The 20,857-nt window shown below is 36.9% G+C and overlaps 2 protein-coding genes across 3 annotated transcripts; one reads left to right on the top strand and one right to left on the bottom strand.

The window, feature by feature from the left end:
- Nucleotides 1–1,125: 1,125 nt before the first annotated feature.
- Nucleotides 1,126–11,476, top strand: LOC109075429 (transcription factor AP-2-epsilon). Of its 2 annotated transcripts, none has more exons than XM_042777128.1 (7): nt 1,126–1,279; nt 3,243–3,689; nt 5,728–5,782; nt 7,241–7,478; nt 7,566–7,684; nt 7,989–8,127; nt 10,764–11,476. In XM_042777128.1, exons 1-7 carry the CDS (start codon nt 1,235–1,237, stop codon nt 11,023–11,025), a joined length of 1,305 nt encoding a protein of 434 aa, XP_042633062.1. In that variant the 5' UTR covers nt 1,126–1,234; the 3' UTR covers nt 11,026–11,476. The 2 variants fall into 2 exon arrangements, with proteins under 2 accessions (XP_042633062.1, XP_042633063.1); XM_042777129.1 differs by lacking the exon at nt 1,126–1,279 and adding an exon at nt 1,476–1,944.
- A 940-nt stretch (nt 11,477–12,416) lies between these two features.
- On the bottom strand, nt 12,417–19,908 carry LOC109075447 (proteasome subunit beta type-2-like). The gene is made up of 6 exons (XM_019091356.2): nt 19,689–19,908; nt 18,612–18,734; nt 18,201–18,271; nt 13,341–13,503; nt 13,202–13,251; nt 12,417–12,614 (listed from the first exon to the last, which is right to left on the bottom strand). Exons 1-6 carry the CDS (start codon nt 19,777–19,779, stop codon nt 12,513–12,515), a joined length of 600 nt encoding a protein of 199 aa, XP_018946901.2. The 5' UTR covers nt 19,780–19,908; the 3' UTR covers nt 12,417–12,512.
- Between the last annotated feature and the right edge of the window lie 949 nt (nt 19,909–20,857).

Raw genomic sequence — 20,857 nt, forward strand, 5'->3', positions numbered from 1 at the left:
TTGTAAAATGTATCTGTTGTGCTGATGTGTTGTGTGTTACTATGTCCAGTAGGTGGCATCCTTACAGCAATCTATAGTTTACTAACACAGCATACCATATTTGTTTGCACAAGGGCATTTGTTAGAAAACATGAACGTATTATTTACCATAAACATTTTGGGTTTAAATTACCATTTCCTTTCAATAACTTTAGATTATTTGCAGTTCACATATCACTTTACATGTTTGAAAAGTGATATTCTGTAAGTTCAAATATACAGTGTATTTTCTCCGGTATCATGAGGTTTTACAGCCAACTTCGTAATAATTATACCAGAGTTACAATGTTTTAGTTTCAAATGAAGAATAGCATGTCACATTAAAAAAAAAACACTGCTCTCCGGCTTAAACTGTCAAATGTATAATCTGTCGTGCCCTTGCAGCAAATTTGTAGTTACTTGCTACCGTTTTGGCCCTTTCATAACCACGTAATGCTTAAGGGATTGAAAGTTATAGACAAAAAAAATCAGGAGGAGTTCTTGATGTCAGTTCTGTATACTTGCGGCCCTCTCCAAGCATCGTGATCTTCAACATTTTCGGACAAAATGATATCAAACATATTTTGTTTTCAACTGTACATACAAAAAAAACATGGTATTCAAGTCCAGAAATCACGGATAATGTGAAATAAAAAAAATCCATGAAATGCAAAAATGTGACGTAACCTAACATAAAGAAATGCTGTAAAACTAGTAACAACTTGTCTCGACCTGACGTTAGTTAAAAATGCCCTCAACCAGACAACACAGCTCTACCTTTCAGTCAAAATCTTTCATTAGAAGGATGACTTTTGCCTGAGCGAGGTTTTAATGTGGTCACTTGTTTATTCGACAGTTATAGCAAAAATATGATGATTATATTCATTTATAACAAGCATTTACTTGGGCATCGCATTTTGGGCATAGATTTTCTGCGCATAACTCTCTTCAGCGCGTCTTGCCATCTAAAATCAGGATCCCATTTGCCCCCACTTTTATCTCACACAAGTTTATCCTCCGCCCATCAGCATACGTCTCTCTCTCTCTCTCTCTCTCTCTCTCTCTCTCTCTGTCTGTCAAAACTCTTGTCTCTTTTTATCAATAAAACTCCCGTGTCTCTCCGGTACCCCTCTCTCTCTCACCGTTCATCTCGCAGGGCACAGTCTGTTCTCTCCCGTCTTGAATTCAACAAAGGACGACAACTTTATCCAGAAACATGTTGTGGAAATCACGGACCAAGTCAGAACCTTACTGCTTACAGGTAAGCTATAGACTAATAGGCTTATTGTTAGTGTTTATTTAAGAGGAATTGAAAAAAAAAAATTGTCATTGGAAAAAGTTTTTTTTTTTTTTTTGTATACTAGAACTACTTTATTTTTTAAAAAAAGTAGCTATTTTCGCATTCAGAAACAATATTTGGCTTATTTTCTAAAAAAAGAAAAAAACTGGCAGAAAAAAAGAAAATATGCCAAGAACAAAAACTATATTACCATTATTTTCTGTGATAGTTAGCCTATAGAAATCACAATTAATTATAAATAAACTGTGGAAGATGTAAAGTAGCAATCAAAGTTTGGTGAACCATTAGCCGTAAAAAAAAGCAGTAAAAAGGGAGAAGGATTTTTCAAATGAATGAAGAGAATGAATTACTTAAGAGGAATTAATTAATGTCCCTTTAATAAGGTGGTCTACCCAACCCCTCCCCCATAGTGTAGCTCTATAAGAGCGCTCGGGTGTGATTAACAGAGACAGTCTGATATAGAGCATCATCCAGAGAGGAGAACATCACTGGGACTGTCTAGTTAATGGATCGAGATCCCGGGGTTTTATTGACTGCTAGGCTTTAAGGAGGCTGTTAAAGTCAACGCGTAAAAGGCACGTTGGAACTCTTGTGTCCAGATGTTAGTCCATACCTACTCGTCCATGGTAAGTTAAACTGATGCAAAGTTCTTTTGATCTGTTCGACTCTTCATCGGGATGATTGTCATGTGATATGAGCTGCGTTGAGTGTAGATGAAAGCGCAGACGCGCGAGCGTAATCGGGGTCAGTGGTTATGAAGTGTCTGTATAATATGGAAGCGTAAAAGTGTGCTGGAGTGTTTCATTGGAAATGTCACATGCTGTCATTGGTCTAAACGGAGATAACAGACTAGCCTTTGTCTTACAGTGACTTGGAAGTTATGTCTTGCGTTTCAACAAAGAGAATCATTAAACTCGGTGGCAAAAAAAGGCAAGACAGAAACTTCGGTTTGATTTGTTCTTATCACAAGTGATTTGAAACACTGCCAATTTTTTCGCCCTAGATGAAGAAAAATCTAATATTAAATAGAAATAATAAAAGTAAAAATAATGAAGCAAATCAATGTAAAGTTAAATAGATAAATGAATAAAAATGAGAAATGAGTAGGCGATTACCAAAAGTATAAAATGAAAAATGCTGTCACATTTATTTTTTCAATCAGTCGTTTGAATTATTTTTACTAAAAATATCCGAGAAATTGGAAAATGGCAAGGAAAATTATAGTAGCATAAAAAGCAAAAGTATTGGGCCTCTATGTTTTTCTGTAAAGCAGTATTAATTGTATCTATTGGAGATCAATCCTGAGAAAACAGTGGGCATAATTAAGACACTTGCACAGAAAAAAGCACTGGACATTTTTAGTATGGTTATAATGAATATAAGCTAGTATGATTAACGACCATTAATGTAATACTCTGAAATCCAAAAAATATTTAATTTAAACAAAATTAAATTAATATAGAATCTGCAGTTATCTTCCCAGCATAAGTCAAGCACATGTAAATTAAATAAATTATGCTAATAACAATAACTGTATTTACACACAGCTCATTATTAACAAAGAGGCCTATAATTATGCTGCATATACTGAATATATAAATCAACCCACTATATTCAAAACTTATAAATAATTGCTATCTTAAATATCCAAGATGCTCATTGCACGTTGAATTTAATTAGACTACTAATGAAGAAAATCGAGCTGAAACTCTGAAAACTGGAGTAGAAATGACAGAAGTTATTGTAACAAATTAAATGAATGGATACAGACAGCAGCATCAGTTATGCCATGATGAAAACACTTTACCTTTACAGTATGATTTTTATTTTATAGGTTTATAGACAGTCACTGTTATTAGCAATGGGGCGGACCCCAAATTGTCATCGTTATGATGGATTTTCATAAACTGTTTTTTACCCACAGGACCGTGCGGACGGACTGTCCAGCTCTTCTCCGAGCGGGCGACTCTCTCATCTGTCTTCGCTGAACCAGGCAGCGTATTCCTCGGCTCCCCCGCTCTGCCACACTCCTGCATCCGACTTCCAGCCGCCATACTTTCCACCTCCATACCCCCAGTCCTCACTGTCTTATTCCCAGAGTCAAGACACCGGATACCCGCATTTACCGGACCCCTATCCGTCCATCAACTCCCTCCATCAGCACCAACAGGCAGCGTGGCACTCCCAGCGCTCGCGCTCAGAGGACGCGGGGCTTCTGTCGCAGTCACACCGCGCTCTGAGCTTAGATCCGCGGCGGGAGTATCCGGGCGTTCCGCGGCTGCTCCATCATGGACTGGGTGAAGGAGCAACGGCGCTCGGTGAAGGTCCTCTGGGAATGCACGTGGGTCATCACGGTCTGGATGACATTCAGGTGAGTTTAATCACTTTTGCCGTATTTCTTTTTCATATATTTATGACAAATAGTGAGCAAGAATCATGCTCAAATCAAATCGGTATTTTTGTCATTAAAAAGGCCACGAATGCTTCAATAAATATTATTTTACAGATTTTTACAACTGTTTTTTATAAAATTTAAACACAGTTCAGGCTCTTCATAACATAACTTTTCTGTTTATTGGTTATGTATTTAAATAAGATACTCTTTTGGCGTGCTCAAAATTAATGATAAAAATGTATATATATATATACATGTATGCCTATAATATATAGCCTACATACATTACATGAAACGGAAATATAATATTTTCCAAAAGAACGATTTCCTTTATAATCGTATTTTATGAATGAGTGCTTTAAAGTTTTTATTCTGCCGTGATAAACCTTCGAATGTGTTTGTGTGAAAATGCATTCAAAATTAAACATGCAATGAAGGATATAAAAAAAATCTATAGCCTATATTTGTTAGTAGGCTATATCCTGTTGTCTAATACAGATTGTATGTATATAGCCTATTTATAATTTAAAAAACGCTATTTAAAAGATTACAAGACAAATACTAATACTATAAATCACAGCTCCTGAATAAGAAGGAAAAAACGGTTCTTCAATTAGAGTCACTCCTGACTACTTGATATCTTAAAAATAAAAAGTTAAAATGATAATCTCTGGTGCAAAAGTGGATTTGGGGTATAATGTTTGATGGTTTAGATTTTAGAAATCATGTTGCAATGATGTGAGATGGTAAAACATTTCTCAGCTTTAGAGAAAATTTGGATAAACCTTGGACTTAACCGTTAACAGTCAATTCATTTTGTATGTGGAAAAGTAAAAATGTGTTTCACCTCAATTAAACGGTTTGGTAATCACACATTATAAAGCAAATCATGCAAAAGTCGTATTGTAACTTAGGAATAAAATAGTCTACAAAGACATTCAGAAAGCGAAGTTCTTTTTAAAAAATGATATTAGTTATAAAAAGGTGTAATATATAAATATTTATATATAGGCCTAGTTTAAAGTCATTATAATTTATCCTTTAAAAGTAGGTAAAAACAAAAGGCTTCTTTATAACAATCTTGGGGGACAGGAAAAGTGACACTAATTGAAGAATCATCCATTAAACTGACCATTCTCTCGTCTGATTTTCGGCTTGTTCTTTCACTCTTTCAGGACGGAAGACAAGAGTAGTGAGCAGGTGCAGAATGAGTCCGTGTCTGTCTGTCACAGCGCGTCCAATCGGTTTGCTCGGCCAATTATTCAACAAACAACTAGACTCCCTTTGATGATATGAAGCATTTTCGAGAACTGAGTTAGACGGGGGAAAGCCTGATAGTTTAATTTGCCATACATAAAGCTACAAATAGGCGTAAATACAATTTTTGTAAAACTTGGTCACTCCTGCGACTTTAAATGGACAACTATCTGATGTGGTTTATATTGTTTTATTCATTTCTTTCATATAACAGTTAAATAGTTAACGCGATTTATAGAGAAAACCAAAGAAGTCGTCTTACTACGAACTTTTATTCTTTTATTTCTGAGGAGAAAAAATGCAAATGTTGTATCTGTCTGTCTGATATTGCGGATGCATGTGACGTCATGAAATCTCATTCCTTCCCCTTAACATATTTTTTACTCATATCTAGTTTAAATTAAGGAACATATATTAATTAATACAATATATAAATAGGCTATATAAAATATTTTTAATGCTTGGTATCTTTTTTTTTTTTTGAATAATTTGAATAATTGAAATAAAATTACTTTGTGTGCACAACAATATTGAGTGTGATCTAATCATCAGTTTTGATTATAGTTATACAAATAAAATTAATATGTTAAATAGTCAATATTTAATCAGGACTATTTTACCATGTATCATCCTATACTCATTTAAATAATTAATAAATAAATGCAAGTGTTTTCCAACACACTATCAGTAACTATTCAACCATCAAGCAAGTATAAATTAAGTGAAGTAATAGTGTTTTACTATTCTGTTTTAACAGGGTATGGAGGAGGCATCCGCTTTGGGGATCCTGGACCATTCTGTTATCAAGAAAGGTGAGAGTCTGTATTCTGGTGCATTTTAAGAGGAAGGGGGTGACCTCTCCAACTAGAAAAAAAAGATTTTATGTGCTGCTCAGACACCACAAAGGATTCAGTCAAGCACACACACGCACAAAATAATTCAGCTCTGCAATTTCATTTGAAGTCAAGAAATCCTGTAGCACTCTGCCTCTGCCTTCACCCTTAAGGCAGTTGCTGTTAATGAACTGTTCATGGTCATATGAGAGAAAAGGGGGGATTAGAGAAAGGAGAAATGGAGGAAGAGTGCAGATAATAAAGTTATGAAGAATTCAGAGCATCACCATTCCTTTCCGCTTTCAAGAAAAAAAAAATGGAAAGAAGTTAACAAGGATTGCTTCTGAAAAAACGGCTCTGCTCTCACAGTTTATGTGAGATGCTTTCAGCACCTCGGCCGCGCGCTCAGTGCTCGTTTGTGTCCGCAAATCAGTGATGCGCAGCAGGGACGCGCACACCGCCCACGAGGAGGAGAAAGCCAATACTACAGCGCATTTTACCTCTACAATAAGGGTTATAGATAATATAAACAGTAACACAGTGTGTTATGTGCCAATGCTTGGAAAGGGGGAGGAGAGAAGCGCTGTTTCGCGCAAACACACGGGAGCGCAGTTATGGCTGATAGCAACTACTACTTCACAAACATTCTGATTTCGCCTACACTTTTTGGAGGAGGATGATCATTACTTTTGAATAATGTGAATTATAGCTACAATAATTTGCAGGGCAGACGATTCTTTTTTCAATTATTTTTACAGAAATGCACGATTAAGCACCAACACAGACTAATCTTATGAAAACAAATGAAGGTTTTTAGGAATGATGTTACAAAAAATACTTGAGCTGAAATTAAAAGCCAATGGTAGTCTGTTCTTCCCAGAACACTAGTCATTATTAGAGTAAGAATGGGGGTTTATGTCTAATTCCTTTTAGTGCCTTGGTTTAACTAGGAAAAATCTTCATTAGAATGATTACACAATGTCTGCTTTAAAATGGGTTAGTAAGTGACAGCCTAATTTCCTGTTTTATGTTTGCTATTTTATTACATTGTTTTATTTTCGACACAGTAATCTTTGGGTTCATTTAAAAGTCCGATTTTTAAGGAGCCAGAAAACTTTAATTACAAGCACAACAAGTGAAAACGACTGTGTGCACAACAGATGGAATAAAGCTTTCACCCAATGGAGATGCAACACCCATTTGAAAATAAGAGTGAGAAACTGAAATTAAACACAGTGTCACTGAGACAACAGATGTCAACCTGTGGGAGAGCATCTTAAAAAGGGTTTTATGACAGAAGGGCAAATCCAAAAGCACAAATTATCACATTTTTATAAATCTCATCACTTACTTTAAAATAAGAACTCTCCACTCTCCTGAGGGTTTGTGGTAATTCTGGCACACATACCCTAAACCGCTTTCTGTTTCTCCCTACAGTTCCGGTCCCATCAAAGCTAAATGGCTCAATGGTCTCTGCGTTGTCCCTCACTAAAGAAGGCCTGGGCCTGGGCCTGGGTGGTGTATCCAACCCCGCAGAGGTTTTCTGCTCTGTCCCAGGCCGCTTGTCACTCCTCAGCTCCACATCTAAATACAAGGTCACAGTTGGAGAGGTACAGAGACGCCTGGCCCCACCTGAGTGCCTCAACGCCTCGCTGCTTGGAGGAGTCCTGCGCAGGTGAATGGAAGGGATAGAGGAAGAAGAACAGCAGATGTTTAGGATGAAGCTGAGAGGTATTAATCTTTTCTACCTGTTCTCCTTCAGAGCCAAGTCGAAAAATGGAGGCCGCTGTTTACGAGAACGTCTGGAGAAGATCGGCCTCAACCTGCCCGCTGGTCGGCGAAAGGCAGCCAATGTCACACTCCTCACAGCGCTGGTGGAAGGTACTGAAACATTTGATAAATCCAGACACACACATATTATCAGATTACGTCTACTGCTGAGACACCACCTTGTACTTGCTGCAGTAATCGTCTCAAACACAGCACACACACTACATTATCAGTCACTTATGGCGAGAATGTAGATGTTAATATCAATGTGAAGCACTCACCTTCCAGGGAGTGTTAACTCAAAATTATAAGTGCCTAAGAAGTCATTTTTAAATGTTCAAGAGCCTATTATCACCTCAAGCTTCCAGTCAGCACGTTCAAGTCCCATTTTTCAATCTTCACGCTCTCTTCTCAGGTGAGGCGGTTCATCTGGCACGGGACTTTGGGTATGTGTGTGAGACCGAGTTCCCCGCCCGGGCCACAGCAGAGTATCTGTGCAGACAAACCGACCCAGATCAGCTGCCCACACGACGTAGTATGCTGCTGGCCACCAAGTGAGTACTAGATCTTCCAAGATCTTCAAGCGGTTCAATCACATAGATCTGCTTTCTCAAAAGGAATAATCTATATCACTCAATAAAAATACAAAACTCAATAAATAAGCAGAGCTGGGTAGTAACGGATTACATGTAATCTGGATTACGTAATCAGATTCCAAAACTCAAGTACTTGTAATTAGAGTAAACTACTTTTTAAAATACTCGTAATCAGACTACAGTTACTTTTTTATGGATTACATGATTACATTTTATTTACACAATGGTAATAAGTTGTTCACAAGTCATTGATTCTCCTAAGTTTCCTTTTCTTAACTTTTATATTTTTTTTCATAATAAACCTGCCTTAATACGTTTTGATCATGCGGAGGGGTGGGGGGGTGTCAGAATCGCTCAGAAGTAATCAGCAACAAGATAATGGAAAATGGAGGGGAACGCAGCCTTTAATCACTGGATGTATAGACATGATTTCATTTTTAAAGAAAGACATGGGGGAAAATGTCACTGCCTACCACGGATTAATTTGCTGTCCACAGAAATCTTTGACCTAGCAAAGTTATTGCTGGGAATTTCATGTTCTTTAATATATATTTTGTAATGTTGATTTTTCTTCATTTTTACTACCTCATGCACTTCAAGTGTTTTGAGATGAAATATTTGAAATACAAATCAAAATAAGAATATATATATTAGCAATGTTATTGTTGTGAGTTTCATGTTCACTGAAAAAAAATAGTGGAGTAGGATTTACTTGAAAAAAGCTTGGAAACAATTCTCACTCAGAAAAGGCTAGTTAATTTACAAAAAAAAAAAAAAAAATGACAAGTAAAAACCTAAAACATAATTATTAATAGCTTTAAATAGAAATGTTTAAGTTACATTTACTTTGGAATTCCCAGTAAATTTGATTGCCTCTTTTGTTTGTAAATTTTACTTAAATAGTGCTTATCACTGTAAATAAGTGTGCTGTTAAATAACAGTACTTTAATGCACTGAAAAAAAAAAAACAATAAGATTCCCTTCATTTTCCTCTCTTTTGCAAGGTTTGCACACATATATTTTAAGTAAAACTTAAAGTATTGAATTTAATAAAATCTGTAAGCAAATAGACTTTAGATATAATTATTACCCAAATGAACACAGAGACCTCAATACTTGGTACACCAATGACGGTTACAAATCAGTGAATAGTGTTTGAGTATAAATTGCTCATTTTGAGTAGAAAATGAACTCCAGATGTCATAAAACAGTAAGTTACTAAACTTAACATCAAAAGCAACCATAAAACAGTGTAAATACAACTCGAAAACAGCGAAAAATTTAACATTTTTAATTATTTGTGTCCAAGTTCATGATGGGAAATATGGGATCATAACTTTGATATTTACTTAAAGAATAATTGTAAACATAACAAACAATTCCAACTAAATATACTTATAAGTTCCAACTTTAATTTCTACAAGCTTAAATTGAGTACTAACATAGAATTTACTTTATTTTTTTTATTCTTGCCTTAACTAAATTATTTAATGTAGAAATTACATTTGTTTTATGTAGTATTTACTTCACTACAAAATCCTTTTTATCAGTGTTCTTTAATATTAATTTTTGTAATGTTGTTATTGTTTGTCATTTCCTCATTGTTACTATGATCTTAAAATGTTTTGACTAGCAAACACTAACAGCAAGGTACATTATTAGTATTAGTATTTTGTAAGTATTAACTGTCCATACATTGCACTTGAAAAAGAAGCTATTGTGGCTCTTGTTGGTGAATTAAAAATATTTTATGGAATATATTTTTTTTTTTGTATCTGTCAAAAGATTAGGATAATTCAATATATGTGATATCAAATAAGGGTTAGCACAAATGTAATCCAAAAGTAATCCAAAAAGTAATCAGATTATGTTACCAAAAATGGGTAATCTAAGAGATTATATTACTGACTACAAATTTTGTCATGTAATCTGTAATCAGTAACTGATTACAATTCATAAGTAATCTACCCAGCTCTGTATATATGTTTATAGTTTATACATATATTAGGGGTTTTCACACTGGGGTCCCCGAGTGTGTCCCACGAGGGTGATAAATTAGCCAACTTTTTGTCCATATACTGGTCAAAAATAATGAGATTAATCGACCGCGCTATTTTTTTCATGTTTATTTAAATAGTAATTTGAATAATCAGTATATATATATATATATATATTCCATATTTTATCATTTAGCGTATAATAATATAATAATAATAAATGAGTCTTTATACATGAAAAAATAGCTGCCTTTATATTATAAGAACGGGGTCCCTCATATTTGGCGGTCTATTTAAACCTAAAGAAAAACATAAAACTAGGGCAGTTGATAGATTTTTTTTTTTTAAATGAAATGGTAATAATTTATTTTTTATTATTTATATTTATTTTAACCCTCAGCACCCTCTGGGGGCCCCAGTTTGAAAACTGCTGATACAGACTTTAGGAAAGTAATTGGGAACTGCTTTCAGTTTTATTTGGGTATACATTTCTTCTGTAATTTATTGCTCTTGAAAATCAATTATAACTGTTATTGAAAGCACATTTACATGTATCGCATGGTAAACTCACTCTCACCTCTCATTCCACTTCTTCAGGGAGATTTGCAAGGAGTTTGTGGACCTGATGTCACAGGACAGGTCGCCATTGGGTGCAAGTCGCCCCACCCCCTGCCTGGAGCCTGGGGTGCAAAGCAACCTGACCCACTTCAGCCTCCTCACCCACGGTTTCGGCACACCCGCCATTTGCGCCGCCCTGTCAGCTTTCCAGAGTTACTTGCTAGAGGGCCTAAAACTGCTGGATAAAGGAGAGGGAGGAGGAAAAATCCACCACGACAAGGAACTCAAGCACCGCAAATGAACAATCGGGAGAGAGACACTACATCCCTCAGTTTTAGGAGCGTATGAGTGTATTTATGTGTACGAATGTGTGCGTTCACCCCACCATTTTGGGCCTGTACGAACTGGTTGCATTCATCTCGGATGATATCCAAGGTCTCCAGAGAAAGCAGAAATGCCTCGATGCTTCCCGCTGCATGTGGACCACAAACTCCTTCTGGATCCCCATGACTGACTAATACGGGGCCCTTTTCAGTGTTCTCTGGAGATCGGGCCCCTAAACCAATCAAATGACACAAAAGATGGCACGGACAATTAAGGATGGGGGTGTGAAAATAATTAGGTATTGACAAATGAATTTGAAAATGTCATTTTGTACTTCATGTTGTATGTTATTTTCAATGTTACTGTTATTCTTATTGCCGTATTGCAATGTAAATGTAATATATTATTAAACCAACAACTGAATTCAACCGCTTGATGCTGAGAATGACTTCCTGATGAAAAACAACTTTTTATACATAACTAGAAGGTTTTTGCTTTGCATAAATGGACTGAATGGAAAAGTTGGCATGGTACAAATCAGGCGTGATTACAAAATTAGCGTGATACAAATTGAACACCCAGAGGGATGTTTGAAATTTCTAGCCCCATTTGCTAAAGGCAGGGTGACATTAACCCAAACCGAAACCTCAATGTGACACAGTGGAAAATCCGGCAGAATTACCCATGAGATAAAACAGTCCTGACCACTAACCCCCAAGGGCTCAGCAATCACTACAGTCGGCGAACGCGGCTAAACAGTTGCTAGGCTCTTCTCTTCCACCGCTTCGGTCTCCTCTCACCCCATCTGTCACTCTACCTTTCTTCGTCTGCTCAGGGGCCTCTATCTCCAAACCTGCCCCCCTGCCGACTCTCACTCACACGTGCGCACACACGTACCCATCCTGAGTGTCAATTCCCCGCTTCCCCCTCGCCGTGACCCCCTCCCTCCCTTCATCTCTCTTGTCTCTCTGACACTCAGCAGGGCTGCTCTGCATTTCTCTCTGCCTGCAGGCGAACATATGCTGCTCGTCCCTTTAGATTCCGGTGTGTTCAGGAGAGAGGGATTGTTTAATGTTTATTAATCACCTGTCTGTGGAGGAGAGTGGGAAAGGAGACGTGCTCGTGCAAGTGCAAAAACACTTATGTACAAAGCAGTGAGGAAACAGGTACACATCCAAAGATAGCATGAGTGCACGCCGCTCCTTTTTCTCCGCTCTTTGCCAACTTCTGTACTCCGCAGTATTCACACAAACAGATACAACAAACCTTTGATTGTGTTTTAGTGTGGAAAACCAAAAAATCTACAAACTGATGAGTCTAAAAAAAAAATTCTCTTCCAAAAAAAGGAAGATTAAGACGACCATATAATTAACAGGGGGTCAATGTTTTTATTAGAGCAGAGAAGGTTACATTTGCAGTACAAAAGAGTGTGGGTAGAGATTACAGTGGAATAACAGTGGTTGCTCATTTAGGGCCCACGGGAAGCTTCTCCATGTCATGGATGCCGTCTTTGTCGATCAAACGAACGGTGAAAGAAGGCAGGTTCAGGATGAAACGTTTGTTGAGCTGTTGGAGAACAAGGAAATATACAAAAACTGTTATAAAAGGTCATGACAAAACACATGATCGAAATAGCTCAAAAGTGGTTTTTATAACCCACTGAACCAAAACGGAAGGATTTATACACTTTCTGAAGAACATGTGGTTCTTGTCAGAGCAAAAGGCACAGCCACAGCGTTCAAGTCATTTTGTTTTTTTAAGAAAATAACACTTTTATTCAGCATAGATGTAATAAATGAATCAGAAGTGACAGTAAAGACATTTACAATTTTACAAAATTTCTCTATTTCAAATCAATTCTTCTCTTTTTAACTTTCTATCCATAACACAATTGTGAAAAAAATATTTCTTGAGCAGCAAACCAGCATATTAGAATGTGTGTGAAATTCAGCTTTGCCATCACAGGAAAAAAAAAAAAAAAAAATTACATTTTAAAAATTATTTTCAAATAGAAATCTTTGGGGGAAGTCTGTCGGATATGTTTGAATCTAAACCCAATTATGAACAATAGTAATAGTGATGCTTCTCGTAACAACTACCAGTAATTATGAAATTACATGGATGAACGGACCAGCATATGGAGAGCAACTTACCTCCTCTAAACATTTCTTGAGCAGATCCACAGCCTCCTCACGAGTCAGATCTGGAGTGAGAATAACAGAAAAACAGGTTAAGAATTCAATAAATCAAAAAATAATACGTATATCCTCATAAGTGAATGTGTATAATCACCTGGTCTGTAATATCGGTCCAGGATGGAGAGGGTGAGGAAGGCACCGTATCCGTGTGCAGCGAAGGGGGCTTTGGCAAGTGCTGACAGGTAGTCCATGTAGTATAGTCCTGGACCATCGGTCTCATCATATCCTGCCAAGAGCAGGTTCACATGGTACGGAGTCTAAAAAAAAGAGAGAAAAAGTCATTTTAATCACTAAATCTAAAAATAAAGGGATATACGTACACAGCCAGATATATGTTTCAGTCAGCCATTACCATAATTTTTTTTTTTTGATCTCACAATTTTGATTGTTTTCGTAATATGTCAGTTCATTTATGATTTTATTTCTCAGAATGACAAGAAAATCAGAATTCTGAAAATCAGAAATCTCAGAATTGTGTGATAAGTTGTAATTAGCTATTTTATCTTTTTATTATTATTATTATTATTATTATTCATGGTGGAAACTGGATTGCGTAAAAAAAAGAAAAGGAAAAAAAAAAGATAGTAATATGGGAGACATGAAACTAGCAGAGTTATGTAGGGAATAAACTGCCTGGGGGAAAATACTTGAAATCAACTGACCAATCAGAATCAAGTATTTCAGTGAGTCAAGTAATAAAGTATATAATAACAACAGTTTGAAAATAAAACAAAAAATTCAAGTGTAGACTCAAAGAATCAGATTGAAACAACAACTACCACCAAACTTTAACATCAGCAAGAGTAGACGGGTTTGACGGAGGGAGAGGAGAGCAAAGGGAGGGGTGTGAAACAGCTGAGAAAGGGGAGAGAAGGGGAGGGAGGGGAGTGTGGAGCGGTCTGGGGGGGGTCGCTGGTGTCACCAGCAGTGTGACATCTGCAGGAAGACGGCACCCCTGCTGCCGGCAGCACCTACCCACCTCCTCTCTCCTCCCACCCTCACCCCTATGCCCTGGAGCAGTGCCAGCTCTCATTAAAACTTCTTTTAGTCCTCTTCCTCCCTCTATCTTGCTAACGCTCGCTCTATCTCAAAACTCTGTTTGGCTGAAACTGCATTCGCGTTCCCCAACATTTCCCATCTGCATGAGGCTCTCAGATAGGGAGATTTCAATCCACATTCTGCCTCCACTGTAATCGGCCAAATTGGGTGCCATCGGGTGGATTTAAAGGTGAAGCGTTTAATTTTTCCAATGTTAGAATTCACAGTTTAATGTTCAAGTGTAAGCCATCTGTAGGACTTCCAAAGATTGTTAGGCAGACCCGACAGGTCAACGTTTTTTACCTTGGAATATCAGTTTCAAAAATCATTCTGATGATACACTGCCTTCAAATAAGGTGAATTAACTATATGATCATTCCCACCAAAACACTAAAAAAGGTTCCATTACCACATCCTAGGGCTGGGCGATATATCTAACGATATGATCATGCGCATCTAGTCAGTAAATCTGGTTCCTTGATTACCGCTAAATCGCCATCACCTGCTTTCAAATGGAGCGGCATTTAATAGACAGAGCCGTAGATCACTGACAAGCTACGCAATATCGCGTTCATTATGCCAGATGAATCGCCTTCGATAATCAACGCGATATTGCGTACCTTGTCAGTGAACTACGGCTCTGTCTATTAAATGCCGCTCCATTTGAAAGCAGGTGATGGCGATTTAGCGGAAAACACCCAACAATACTTACAAACTAAAAGAACATGACAATATTCACTTCCAGTTATGAACATTTTATCTTATGCCAACATCAAACACACATGTACAGCTATCCACTGTAATTACAATGATATATTTACAACAATAAATTCCACTCACTTAACTGTAGAGGGCTTCAAAGCCGCAAAAATACACAAAACTCTATGCAGTTTTTTTTTTTAAGATCAAAGTATACCTCAGTTTTGACGTGAACACTTACACCTGAAGTAAACTTACGCACATGCTAATGTACACAAACAGTCGATAGTGTGTGTGAACAGTGTCTGCATTTTTTCTCTTCAGAAGATATGACCAGTAAAAATGTTTTTGTACTCGTTTAAAAACCAAAGTATATTTTGGGCTTAAATATTCAGGCTAGACGTTCTGTTTGTCCAAATGATGAGGCTTAAACACTCAATGGGCTTTCAAAAACTCCACTTGCTGAAGAGATGTCTCCTATTATTTTTCTAAAGTGACTAAACATAAAACTTTTTAGCTAGGGGACAATAAAACAGGTGAAAAAAAAAGCTATTCCATTTGGGCCAACAAAAATTAGAATTAAGATCTATGGACCCTTTTTCAGTTCCCAAAAGTAGTTCTATTTAGTGGAAAAATGTTCTTCACAAAGACACAAAAATGGTTCTTTTAAGAACTGTTCACTAAACATGAACTGCTCTTTTTTTGAACCCAAAATGTTTCTTCTATTAAATTACTGTGAAAACCCCTATTTTGAACCTTTATTTTTAAGAGTGTAAAGTGAATATACAGCATCACGTCCAGTTTCAGCGTGGATGAGACTAAAAATCTCCACCTCAACTCACCTGAGAGGCTTTAATCTGATCTGGGCCATCCCCCTGCTCTTGGCAGGTCTCTGGGGCACGTTTGGGTAAGTAAACACCCCCTAGAGAAGCTCACCTATGCAATATGCTTCACTCCCAGCAGGGAGGGTTTAGAGGAACAGGGGCTTGTTGAAAGACAAGGTTTAAGTTTGTACGAAACTCCCCCGAGTGTCATCTACCCCTCAGTATAAACTCAACACCTGTCTCCCACATTCTCCACCAACCTCGTGAGCTACAGTTCAAACAGCCTTTCCTCTCACCGGAGTCCCTGTTAAAAAAATCTGAGGGACACTAAACAAAAGCTCAGTACAGCGAGTCATAATTGTACCATATTATTCATTCATCCTGCCTTCCACTTTCATGTTCTGTTCCTGTGCTCCCCATCCCTTTGCCCACTGCCCCAGGACATGGCATCTCTGCCCAATCTGCCGTATTAATTGTTCATCTGTAGCGGAACTGGGGAATGCCTCGCAATATGGCACCAGTAATTATTTGTGCCAGTGTGCTGGGAGAGAATAAGCGGCCAATATTGTTTCATGTGTGCCAATGATGGCAAACTGTTGCTGGACTGTTCTGTGGAGAGCTTAAGGGGATGTTGGATGCAGCACATGGTTAAAACAAAAAGCACAGCACAGAAAACGTGCGTTCGGCTGCAAAGAGCCAGTTCAGAACCGAATGTTGGACTATCTGAGCATCTGCTGCCTCTTCTCTCCATGAAAAGATCTGTCTGAGGAGCCACTCCAGGGGAGCCCCAAAGGCCCAGTTGTTTTTTTAAAAACCTGGTCCTTAAAGCGTGCATGACATCTCTCTCATTTAAACATCCCGAAGGGTTTAGCACAAACGAAATGGATTAAATAATACGCAAGGTTATATGATTACCCATAATCCTTATTTTAAAGAAGAATCTGAGACTTTCCTTTGAATACTGTTACACATTGTGGATTAAGGCATTATTCAAGTATCAATATATGAACAAAATCTATTAGTCAAACATGCCTCGCTTGGAGGCACATTCGAGGAACAATACTGAAACGGACTCGTTTATTCTCGTTCTGTTGGCAAGTAGCATTTAGGTTAAGACAAGCTAAAAGCATGCGGGTTTATGAACTTGTAGCACTTCCTCAGCCCCCCGAGACCACCCCTCCCACTGTTTCCCCCCTTTTGGCTTGCTCTAATTGTTTTTTGTAATCATTTTCTCCACTCTGCTATTGTGACAGGAGGCAGTTACACTCTTCCTAACAAATTAACACACACACTAGCAGACAAAAGAGCCAGGATGGCGACAAGCCCATTTTTACACAGATGGGTGCACTCTACATTGCCCTGAGTTTAACACACACATGCACATTTGGAAATTGTATCTTATAAGCAGGATCACATTACATAGGAGGCGCAGGTGTCAGCGACCTCTGAGACCTTGATATCACCTCCACACATTCAAAACACACTGGCATCTGTTTTTAAGCACATTTTACACCGGCTGCATTCAGATATACTCTGTGGCACACAAAAGGACTGAAGAGAGAGAGTAAGGAAAAGGGCAAGAAAAAGGTTTTACAAATGTGTTTTAATTGCTATATACACTACCATTCAAAAGATTGGTGTCAAAAAAAAATTATATATATTTTTTTAATAGTAAGGATGCATTAAATTGACCAAAAGTGACAATAAAGAATTTTTTTATGTAATTATAAATTGTTATTATAAAGAGTTATGTTTCAAATAAATGCATATTTTTCTATTAACTTTCCATTCATCAAAGAATTTTGGAGAAAAAGAAAAAAACAGACACAAAAATATTAAAAACTGTTTTCAACATTGATAATAATAAGAAACATTTCTGAAGGATCATGTGACACTGAAGACTAAGTAATGGCTACTGAAAATACAGCTTTGTCAAGTAATTAAATTACATTTTAAAATATATTAAATCAGTTTTTTAAAGTGTAATAATACTTTTATGACACATCCAACCAACCCCAAACTTTTGAACGGTAGTGTATAGAGTGTGTATAATGAAGTGATTCAGTTCTGCAACACTAGCATCACCCAAAGAAACTGCAAAAATAATTGTTTTCAACCAGGTTTCCTGATTTCACCTTTAAATTAAGTAGGTCAAATCTTCTGCAATTTTTCATATGTAGATAGAGTAGAAAGGAGAAAAAATTATTTACAGTTTGGTCATTTTACAAGTAGCCCAAGTATTGATCCATTCTAAATATATCCCAGGTTGGGAATAACTGCTCTATATTATGTGTAATTCATCTATTGAAAAATTTAAGTTTGGAACCACACTATCCAGTATTGATTGATACAAAAAACATTGTGGGCTTGAACACAGAGGTTTTTGTACCAACCCGACTCCGCAGATAGTCTGCTAAGTTTTTCCTTGTGAAGTTTGCAGCAGCTGCTGGGCTAAGCTCATATCCTGGAGAAAGACAAATAAGGGTCAATCCATTAAACAATAGAAACAGTTTTCATATGGAGTGCATATCCAGAGTATGATAGATTTTAAACACAGTTAATAAAATTCCAATAATAATTTCTTCACGCAAAAGAAATAAAAGTGCATATGAACTTTTCTGAACTAAACACTGAAATTAACTTTATTTCTACTAGAAATGAATGTAAATGATGTTTAGAACTAAAACCAACAAAACAAAGACACAGCTTGACGCTCGGTAAAAGAGTATGATTTCAGTTACACTTTCCATTAAAATCAGTTAATCTTCAGAAAGAAAAAAAAGAAAAGAAAACTGAACGCTTACCATTTCTCATTTTGTAAAGCTGGACATTTTTCTGAATGTATTCTGCAAACTGTACTGTGTCACCGGCTTCACCCACACACAGGAGCAGGATCTTTTCACTGAGCTTAAACATCTTGTCATAATCTGGTAAACATACATAACAGGTCATCCTTACATTATGTCCAAAACAACCCTAACACATTTTACTAGATCTCAAGCTTCTTTACAAGTCATTGGTGGTCTATCAGACACCCCAACATGTACAGTTTCCTCTACTGACATTTTCTGTGCAACCAGAAACTGGGGTTTCTTTTTTCTTTAGGTATAGTCAATAGCCTTTAGTTTACAATAAAGAGTTTTATTTGTTACTTGCTACTGCTTTTCAGATGTAGCTGGTATTAGGGGGAGGGACACTGTTCTTCTTAAAATAAATTTATTTTATAAAAATTTGTAAACATAAGATGTCAACATTTTTTAATCGTTTTCTCAAAAATAAAGACACATTTTCACTGTATGTATCTGCTAAAAACGTCCAAATCTTAATTCTAGTATGATGCGTCTTAGATGGCGTAAGGTTAAGTTTTATACAGTCTATGGTTTTAACGTAGAACATAAATAGCAATACTAATTTTACTTTCTGGTGTTTTCTTTGTGGTGAATAACTTGAGTTTTAATATTCCTCATTCGTAACTATGGAGGCGCTCTTACTTTCACTTTCACAAATAAATCGCAGACTCATCCGAGGATAATCACACTACAATAACTGACGTATTGCACCCGTTAACGTTTAAAAGTGCACCATAAATGAAGTTTAATACGTTGATATGTTAAATATATGGATATGTAAATCAGTTCAAAGCACAATCTGTGTTAGCAGAGGGTAACGTTAGCTACTTCGGTTAAAACTTTGTAGCAATTGCCATATATTCTTAAATTGTGAGAGAATTTAGATGCAATTAAGACAGCGATGTATAAACATTGAAATGTGATGTGGTTAATTATTGTGGTCTGTAACATTTGTATTGGTTATTATGAGCTGTTATATTGCTGCGTGGCCGGTTAGCATGCTGCTAACTTGCTACTGCACATCAAACTCACCGTGTTTCATCTGGATTATACTGCTGGCTGCTACATTATCTGCCGCAACCAGCACAAAGTCTGGCCCCTGAATCCCGATCAAGTATTCCATATTGCGGAGAGAGCTTAAAGAAAATACAAAACCCTCTGATCAGTAAGTAGACTAGCAATGCAGCTCGATCAGATATTACACAGCAAAAGCTGAATGGAGTTCAACGGCGGCGCACTGTTCAGACGTCATCAGAGAGTTCGTGCTCTGATGTCACGTGACGATCTGTTTATGGACATAGCAAACTGGTGTGAGCCCTAAATAGTGACAGTTTCTCTGTCAGGTGGGCAGACACAGAAACTGTTGGACAATATTACAGGGTATAGTCATTAAAAATATAAAGGAGTTTTTGGTGTTTTTTAGATCAGGAAAAGTCAAGGTAATTAATACAATTTTAAGTCATAAAGCTCTGAGTTATATGACATCTGATAGAAATTTCAAGTATTCTCTCTCACGCTCTCTTGATAGATAGATAGATAGATAGATAGATAGATAGATAGATAGATAGATAGATAGATAGATAGATAGATTGTAATTTTATGCACTTTGTTATACATATACATGTAGATGGTTTATAAACTTTTCCAAAACCTGCCAAAAATCCTAAGACTTGTGATTTTATTATATGCTTTGCAGTGCATTATTAAAAAAATAAATACAAAATTATGCCTATGTTATGCCTATTCCATTCCCACAAAATAGCTTCAGTACGAATGATTGATCGTGTGGCCTAGACAGAAAAGGGTTTCAGCTGCAGTAGGCACTTCTATAGCCCCCAACCACTACAAAGACTCCCATTCATGTTCATTAGTTTTGCCTCTTTGTGTCCCTATCCTATACTGTGGTGCAATTAATACACTTCATAACATTTAGATGTATGGTGAGAAAAATAAAACCTTCTCTTGTCTGAAGGCTTTTGGTCTTTACTAGTTTTGTTTTCATAGTGTGCAGATAGTTTTACTGTAGCTTTGGAATTTTTTAAGGTGGAAATCCATGTGTATCCATGTGATAAAAGTATTTCTTTCTCCCCATCTCTCTCTTTCAGTAGTTGTCACTGGTTCAGCCTGACTGCTTCGTTAGGACTCATCATTTGCATTCAGATTAATTATCTAATTACCGACAAATGTCCGGCGGCCACCCC

This window comes from Cyprinus carpio, chromosome A19 (assembly GCF_018340385.1).
Source record: "Cyprinus carpio isolate SPL01 chromosome A19, ASM1834038v1, whole genome shotgun sequence".
NCBI classification, from domain to species: domain Eukaryota; kingdom Metazoa; phylum Chordata; class Actinopteri; order Cypriniformes; family Cyprinidae; genus Cyprinus; species Cyprinus carpio.

Excerpts from the sequence above, each read along its gene's own strand:
- LOC109075429 (XM_042777128.1), top strand. The coding sequence starts at position 1,235 with ATGTTGTGGAAATCACGGACCAAGTCAGAACCTTACTGCTTACAG. Across the intron at positions 3,690-5,727 it reads ACGGTCTGGATGACATTCAG|GGTATGGAGGAGGCATCCGC; the intron begins GTGAGTTTAATC and ends CTGTTTTAACAG. Across the intron at positions 7,685-7,988 it reads CCTCACAGCGCTGGTGGAAG|GTGAGGCGGTTCATCTGGCA; the intron begins GTACTGAAACAT and ends CTCTCTTCTCAG.
- LOC109075447 (XM_019091356.2), bottom strand. The coding sequence starts at position 19,779 with ATGGAATACTTGATCGGGATTCAGGGGCCAGACTTTGTGCTGGTTGCG. Across the intron at positions 18,272-18,611 it reads GCTTTACAAAATGAGAAATG|GATATGAGCTTAGCCCAGCA; the intron begins GTAAGCGTTCAG and ends GTCTTTCTCCAG. Across the intron at positions 13,504-18,200 it reads CAGACTATCTGCGGAGTCGG|ACTCCGTACCATGTGAACCT; the intron begins GTTGGTACAAAA and ends TCTTTTTTTTAG.